We start from the raw sequence: 9,095 nt of genomic DNA on the forward strand, positions 1-9,095 counted from the left end.
TTCGGGTGGGGTTTTGGGGGGGGGGGGGGGGGGGGGTGTTTGTAAAGGGACAGAATGGTGAGTGAAATTACTGTAATCCACTATAAGCTTGAAGAAATTGTACAATAATTAAAGTATTATTAGGTTATGAAACGAGGATCCAAAAGGATCATACAAAAGAACATAGATTGAGGAACTTAATACTACATAGATATTATAGCTGATAATTAAAAGACTTTCTTGGAGAAACTATGGTTTACTTTTGGAGATAAGCCTTCTTTTCTTCTTCGTTCATGAAAGAGGTGATGGGAAAGGACTTGCCAACTCCAACTGACGTCTTGAAGGTGATACTGTCACCATCGACAGACATCTCGACTACAGAAACCCACACCATCAGGGGTGTCTTGGCCTTGGATCCTGTCATCTTCTTCATCTTTCCCTTCTCAACATATGCTGTGGTCTCGGCAGCATAGCTATTCTTGGATTTGGTTGCTGGATTGAAGGACTCATAGGGAGCCTTGCATTTCCACCACACGAAGCCAGTGGATCTCACCCTTCCACATTCTACTAGCTCTCCATTGGGAGCTACACCACTAGGAAACCCTAGCTCTTTCAAAAGATCCATTGAAAATTGATCACAGGCTTCCTTTCCACGGACGATTTCAGCCCCAGCTCTCTCATCAGTAGCCATGATTACTAAATAAAACGTAAAGAGATTGATGGAAGAAAAACTCTTAACTCTGCAACTGATCAAAAGGGTCTATGCTGGTTATTGTATTATGAGCAGATGGGTATCTATATATACAATACTTAAACGTGGGAAGCTGACCTTATCCTTCCAATCTTGAATCAGACAAGGTTGACGGCTGCCGAACCTTCCACTAAGGTCTTCATTCTTAATTAATGGCTTTATGACGGTGTCTGGTCAAGCTAGGAATTGGATTGCTTTCTCTACTGGTAGATATGCCAAATTAGAAGTCAATCTTATGCTACTGCCTAACCACCTGGAAAGATTTTTTAAAGCATTGGATCTGTGTAACTTCTTCAAGTGAACAAAACTCATTTTATAGGGTAGATTAGTTGCATTTAATAGCACAAAATTTGTAAGCATTGGTTCTGTTTAACTTCTTCACCAACAAGTTTGAAAACCGATGTCTCTCTCAACCATTATCAAGTTTCCACCTCTCTTTTTCTCTTATTACAAGTTTGGTCTTACGAATCCGAACCAGCCCTGAGCCTGAAGAGGACCTTGGATGGTTTTTTTGTTCTACAAACTATTCCATACACAAATGGCTAATACCAAATCAAAAGCTAAAATGAATAAAACTTGTAGAAAAATAAACGGATATGTATGTAAATTAATTTCAATATTTATGAACAAATTTTTTGTTGCGGGGGAAGTTGTTACAAAAATAGAAGAATGAGATTATGAATAGGAAAATTGATTTTTTTTTGCAAAGCCTCCGTAATCTCTATAAAATGGAGTTTGATTCTTGAACAAGTTTATGTAATGGCCACCTTCTCTCTACAATGACCAAAATGTAAGAATCAATATCTCTAGAGCATGAGGTCAGGAGTTTGAATCTCTTTACACTATATATAAATATTTATTCCTTACAAAAGCTATTAGTTACCCAACAAAAAAAAGAAGTGTTAAATTAAAGAATTGTTGCTATATATTGCTTTGTTTTAGGTCCAAGCTATTACATTTATCATATTATTTCGTCATCTAAATGGGATCAGTCAAATTTTACTTGACAGCATTAAACAATTGATAAGATTTACGCATTCACAGGGTTGGGCAACCATTTTGTCTTCCTCTGTGCTTGGATACAGATGAAGCTAGGCAGCCAGGGTCTTTTTCAAATTTTTGTTTCCTTCCCTTAATGGTGAAAACTAATATCATTCATAAGTTTAACAGTGCTGCAGCCTGAATAAAAATTAAGCAAGAATACAAAAGGATGGAGCCTTCATCCATCATTGTTTGCTAAATGAAGTGCATCAATGCAAAAGGATGAGCTGAGGAACTCAATACATACACTTGATAAGGACTTTGAGCTACAAAATCATTACTAATTATGGAGGTCAGCCTTCTTTTCATCTTCACTCACGAAAGATATGAGAAAGAAGGACTTGCCGACTCCCATTGATGACTTGAATGTGATCTTGTCACCATCGATATACATCTCTACTATAGAAACCCACACCTTCAGTGGTATCCTGGCTTTGCATCCTATCATCTTCTTCATCCGTCTCTTTTCCACATATGCAAAGGTCTCGGCAGCATAACTATTCTTGGAGTTGGTCACATGATTGACATGCTCATAGGGTTCTATTATACATGTTATGGTTCAAACTGTGAGCCCAAAATGAACCACACGGTTGAGAACGCTTGGTTCAAATCCGGTTTACAGGGTTCATCAGGCACTTCTCGGAAGAATACTTGCTTAGAAGGACACTTCATTGTGATTGCCAACTGGCATAGTGGACTTCTCGGATAACCCTTGTCAGGCGCCTAAAAAGCTATATCTCAGTAAAAGTAACGCTATAGGGGGATTCGACGTATCTTTATCCAAACGTCAATCAATGCATTAAATTCAACATTGAATGCCTTGAGACTCATTGAATGCTCAATGCCTGCCAATAAGCTTCTCATTCACTTAGGACTTCCTTGAGTATTGTTCCCTTACGTTTTGTCTGCTAAAGTAAGGGGCTCCTATCACGACAAGGGCTGCAACAAGGCTGGGATGGGCCGGGCTTTTGCAATCCCAAGCCCAGCCCTATATATTCTAATCTTACGCCCATTCCTGCCCTGACCCTAATTTAGGGCCAAGGGTTATTGTCCTTGACCCTAAGCCTTATAGGGCCAAGCCAAGCCCATTCCCACCCTGATTGGCCTTGATTGGCCCTATTCTTGGCCCTAGCCTTGATTGGCCCTATACTTGGCCTTGTCCCTGGTATTGATTGTCCCTAGCCTTGGCCCTTCCTTAGCCCTAATTGGCCTTATCCCTTGCCCTGATTGGCCTCATTTGTCCCTGACCTTGATTGACCCTATACTTGGCCTATGCCCTGATTGAACCTATCCTTGTTCCTGTCCCTAATTTATTGAGATCAAACATCAGGGAAAAAATTAGGGCCAAAATCAGGGTCGGGGTTAGGGCAAAAAATAGGGACTGGTCGGCACAGGCCTAGAAGGCCAAAAAGTAATCCCAGGCCCACCCTTTCCCCTATTAAAGGCCAAAATATTTTGGTCCTAACTTGCCCTCAGGGCCAAAATCTTGAGTCCAAGCCTTGTTCGGGCTTATGGCGGGTCAAGGCTACGATGCATCTTGGCCACCTCAGATGTATGAACTTGTTATATGATCCAATTTTCTACACAAATTAGGGTAAGTCCAGTGACAATAACTTCGGCATTTATTCCCCTGCAAACTCCATAGAAGACATTCCTTCATGGAACATTTACTCTTCCATACAAAGACTGTGTTTTCTTGAACTTGACTTAATCATTGGAGATAGTTTCCTATCCTCAGAGGTAGCCCACTCTCACCTTTTCTTATTCTCAAGAACCAAGCTTGGACCAATTGTGAACCGGATCACTCACAGCCAGATTTTGGAACAACAGGTTCTCTACATTTCCACTTGTGGGTCTCACCCTTCAACATTCTTCCAGCTCTCCCTTGGAAAGGGCACCATTGGGGAATCCAACCTCTTTCAACAGATCCACTGAAAATTGATAACAGGCTTCCTTTCCACGGATGATTTCAGCCCTAGCTTTCTCATCCGTAGCCATGACCCAACAAAGTAATGTACACAGAACATAAGGATATTGATATAGGAGCTTTCTTGTACTTCCTAAAGGACCTTTGGTGTTTGGGGGTTTGCACTCTTGAGGGTATAGATATTTACAAACACTAAACCTGATGATGAGAGTGGAACAAGTCTTTTTTCAAATTAAGAATCCACTTTACAGCCTTAGCCAAATAAAGAGAAATTGCTCCATAATTTCTGTGACTTATTTTAATAATTTGTGCTTCTAGATCAGAGTAATTGGTCAATGAAGGAAATCAGCATGGGAAAACAATCTTAAATGTAGTCAGTAAGCCAACATCAAATCCAAATTTTAAGGGAAGCAATCTTCATTTGACCATTGACTGTTCTATACTAGTATGCCAGAGAAGAATTCGATCCGACTTGATAAAACAAGAAGATATACAGACATACATCAATGGGATAATTCTTAATCAAATCTCTAGTTTAAGTTGGACTATACGATGATTTTGATGCTATATTTCAAATATGTATGATAGAAGAAAGGTTATTATAAATTATAATGTGGCTGATCTCCTAAATGGTAATTTTAGTGTCAATTATATAGTAATGTGTCCAAATGGACATCCATTAACCTCGATCAAACAAGTTAACGAAGACCATTCTAGAATATATGAGCGGCAAAATATTTTCAGACCAACAAGATTAAAGATATCTCTCGATCATCATCTAATTCTTCAAGTCATCTGGCCAATTCATCTTAAGTTCAAGCAATCGCATTGCTAGCTAAATAGTTAAGAGTGTAAAGGAAAACTAAGTTAACCACCACGATGATCACTTGATCGATTAATGAACAAATTAATTATTTAACTCATACAACAAATACACCCACCAAGGGTTTATCAATATTGGTAGTAAAAGGATAGGGGTGATGGCCAACCAAAAACTAATATTCTTCTATTTTGTATAAATTTTACCATTTTCTTAATCCACGTGTCATAGAATATACCATGTTTCAAGTTTTGATAAAACATAGCTAAAGTGAAAGGCTTTTGTAATTGTTAGATGTGGTACTAAATTGAAGGGAAAAAGTGCATGGTGAACGAGAGAGAGAGAGAGAGAGAGAGAGTCCTTACAAGGAGTTAGTACAAGGCTTTATATAGAAAGAGAGTCCTTCTTCTCAGTGTTCTAGGACTCTAGTAGTTGTGGTTCTAGGACTCTTGAGTTACAGTGTGAGTCTACATAAAATATTGACCAATGTTTTGTACCAATCAATATGTTGGTGGCCAACTTATCTGATCTGATGCATGCTAATGCTAGGCCAAGTCAACCTGAGGCTCAAGATCATAGCCACATTCGCCCAGCTCGTGGCGATGCATCGCAAAATCCCAATATGGTCTTAGGAGAGAACGACATCGTGATCAACTCTAACCCCACTCCACAACACACGGTTGAGTCGCTAAGACTTGTGCACTTAGAGAGAAGGTGGAGAAGTTAGAGAGCGCCCTCAAGAATGTCAAGGGTGTGGAGGTGCAGGTTCTTTGGGTTGACTAGAGTCTTTGTGAGTACCAATTGTAGAATTCTTCTTGAATATAGTAACCAGTGTTTGATCAGCTATAGAATTTCTAATAGCAGTGGAACTCTTGGAAGCCTTGAATGTAGTAACTGGTGTTTGATCAGTTGTGAGACTTCTAATAGCGGTGGAACTCTTGAAGGCAATCCTAGCCACATATGCTTGAGATGAAGTGGCGGCTAGGGTATCCTTAATACACCCCCGCAAACTCAAGGGAGGTGAAGTGACCTTAAGGTTGGCTAGCAAGGTGCTGAAACGTGAAGTAGATAGCGGCTTTTGCAAATAAGAAACGAATATGAAGATCTCCTTTTGCAACTTTGTCACGAACAAAGTGGAAGTCAATCTCCAAATGTTTGGTACAAGCATGGAAGACAGGATTTGCAGTGAGATAGGTGGACCAATATTATCACACCAGAGTACAGGAGCAGCACATAGGAATATATGAAGCTCGTGAAGTAGAGATTGTAGCTAGGTGAGTTCAGTAGTAGCATTAGCAATAGCTCGATATTTGGACTCTGTATTGGAGTGAGCAACAATGGATTGTTTTTGAGAACTCCAAGAGATGATGTTGGGCCCTAGGAAGACAACATAACCACTGGTAGACTTACGATCATCAGGGCATCTAGTCCAATCAGCATTGGAGAAGGCTATTAAAGTTATGTTAGAGGATTTGTTGATGACTATTCCATGAGAGAGTGTACCCTTTAAGTATTGCAGAATCCTTTTGACAGCAGACCAATGATCAAGAGTTGGACTTATAATAAACTGACAGACTTTGTTATCTACAAACTGTATGTTAGGACGAGTCATAGTGGCATACTATAGGGCCCCCACAATACTTTTTTACAAAGTAGGATCAGCCATGAGTTCCTTAAAAAATTTGCTCAATTGTGTAGAGGGAGAAAGAAGATTGGTAATAGGCTTGCAACCACTCATGTTAGCCCTATGAAGAAGGTCAGTAATATATTGTTGTTGACAATGGTGAAGACCATTAGGGAATAAAGATACAGACATTCCAAGAAAATAATGTAAGGGACCAAGATCTTTGACAGCAAAGATAGAGGAGATAGAAGTCATAAACTTTTATAATAACACTTCAGAACTACCAGTAATAATGATGTCATCTACATAAATTAAGATAAAAAGTGTATCAGAAAGACCATGATAAATGAAAAGAGATGTGTTAGTTTTAAATCCAACAAAACCAAATTCTAGTAAGAAGGAACTAAGATGATCAAACCAAGCACAAGGAGCCTGTTTAAGACCATAAAGAGATCTGTGAAGGCGACAAACATAGTCAGGATGAAGAGTATCAGCTAACCCTGGGGGCTATTTCATTTAGAAAGCCATGGAGGAAGGCATTTTGGATGTCAAGTTGGTGAATAGGCCAAGAGTGGGAGACAACGAGAGATAGAACCAAGCGGATAGTAGTGGATTTGACAACCAGGTTAAAGGTTTCATTGTAGTCAAGACCCTCATGTTGATTGAACCCTTTGACCACTAAGCAGGCTTTGTATATTTCAATAGAACCATCAACCTTTCATTTAATTTGAAACACCCACTTGCAACCTATAACATTTGTTTGAGGAGGAGGAGGGATAAGAGACCAAGTGCCATTCTTTATTAGGGCATCAAATTCATCATCCATAGCTGTTCGCTAGTGAGGGTATTTGTTGGTAGAAATGAAAGAGGTAGGCTCAAGTTGGGTATCATCAGAGATGGATGTATGTAGGGTTCTAGGTGGATTGTGGGTTTGGAGTGAGTTACCATGGGATGAGTGTTAAGAGAAGAGGGTGGAGAAGGTAGGGAAGGAGATGGATGATGAGGATCATAAGGGAGGTCAATAACGAGTTCCAAAGAAGGAGAAGAGGATAAGGATGAGGTGGAGGTGTGGGGCCTAGGGGAAGAATCGGGTGTGAGTTGGGGAGGGGAGGCGCGGAGCTCAAGGGGAGGGGATTCAGCTAGGGGTGGGGGGTCCATAAGGGTGGAGGAGATGGAATAGGGGGAGGGTGTACAGGGAGGGGGACCAAGCAATGAGGGTCAAGGTGGTTGAGATGGATGGGTAACCTCAGGGGGTGATTGATTGTGAAAGGGAAACTGTTTTTCATCAAAAATAACATGGCGGGAAATTAAGAGTTTACTTGTTTGAGGATTGAAGCAAAGATAGCCACGGTAACGAGGACTGTATCCAAGAAAGACATGCATGCTAGAGCAAAACTCTAGATTGTGTGTGTTGTAAGGGCGAAGGTAAGGATAGCATGCACAACCAAAAACTCTTAAGGAGGCATAATACGGATGGACATTGAAGAGTTTGTAGTGTGGTGAAAAATTGCCCAAAATAGGGGTAGGAATCCTACTTATAAGAATACTACAGTTTCAAAAGCTTAGTTCCAAAATTTTCTAGGGCAAGAAGAATAAGCTAGCAAGGCAAGGCCAGTTTCAACAATTGGCGATGACGGCGTTCGGCAGCCCCATTTTGCACATGAGTGTGAGGACAAGGGAGGCGATGAGCAATCCCACAAGAAGTGAGACAGGTAGACACAGTGCGATATTCGCCACCCCAGTCACTCTAAAATCGTTTAATCTGACTGGAAAATAAATATTTCAACAAATAATTTAAACTGTTGAAGAATCCCAACAATCTCAGATTTCAAATGCATAGGATACAACCAAGTGTATTTATTAAAGGCATCCACAAAAATAACGTAATATTGAAAACCATCAATAGAAGCAATAGGAGAGGGTACCCACACATCCGAATAAATCAAATCCAAAGGGGCTTTGACTAAAGGAGAAGAGGAGAAGAGGAGTTTATGACTCTTTCCTTTTTGACAAGCATCACACAAAGATTGAGTTTTCTTAGAAATAACAGGTAAATTAAATTGAGAAACATGATGATTGACTCCTTTAAAAGCAGGATGCCAAGTCTGGAGTGCCATTGGGAGACAGAAGTGCGTTCACCAATGAAAGCTTGGGGAAAAAGTTGTCCAAGGGCATTTGGTAAAGCCCATTCCTAACGGTTCCCTGGAGAAGACAGGTCCTTATTGCTCGATCCTTCACAAAAAACATGTCAAGATGAAACTCAAAGATGACGTTATTGGAAATAGATAAAAGGTTCTTTTGAATGGAGGGAACATGAATAACTTTATTGAGAAAGATAGGAGAATGCTGTGTAGGGAGAGAAAAAAATACCAGTGTGAGTGACTGGCAAGCCTGTACTGTTACCTACCAAAACCTGATCCGAACCAGTATAAGATTGAGCTAGTTGAAGATTGTCAAGGGCATTGGTGATATGATTTGTAGCCCTAGAGTCAAGATACCAAGTATTGTCTGTATATGGTCCTCCAGAGAGTTCGAAGACATGCATAGAAGGGGGAGCATTGGCTATGCCTTGAATAGCATGATTGTAGCGTTGATAACAATCACGAGCTTTATGGTCGTGATGATCACAAATTTGGCAAGTGATGAGAGAGACTACTATTGTTTGTAACCACCAGTAGAGGGTGGAGTGGTAAGAAGTGGAGGACGGTAGCTAGAAGAATGTCCATGAAAAACTCTGCCTCTATAGTGTGATCGACCTTGAAAGGGAGAATAATAATTGCGAGTATTGCCAGTCTAAGCCAGATTAGCCAAAGGTAAAGAGGAGTCATAGGCTAAGTCATCCTTAAGACAAATTTTTTGAGTGAGTAACATTCCTTTTAACTCAGCAAAAATCACTGGGATGCCACGAGTTGTAATAGAAGTAACAAAGGTTGAATAATTAGGGCCCAATCCA

At 40.2% G+C, this 9,095-nt stretch overlaps 1 protein-coding gene across 1 annotated transcript; it reads right to left on the minus strand.

The window, feature by feature from the left end:
- Positions 1-235: 235 nt before the first annotated feature.
- On the minus strand, positions 236-670 carry LOC149030070 (uncharacterized). Its single transcript, XM_089144416.1, has one exon. The coding sequence runs from the start codon at positions 668-670 to the stop codon at positions 236-238; it is 435 nt and encodes a 144-aa protein (XP_089000542.1).
- Positions 671-9,095: the final 8,425 nt, after the last annotated feature.

This window comes from Hakea prostrata, chromosome 1 (assembly GCF_041222555.1).
Source record: "Hakea prostrata isolate BN-2017 chromosome 1, UWA_Hpros_2, whole genome shotgun sequence".
Lineage (NCBI taxonomy): Eukaryota > Viridiplantae > Streptophyta > Magnoliopsida > Proteales > Proteaceae > Hakea > Hakea prostrata.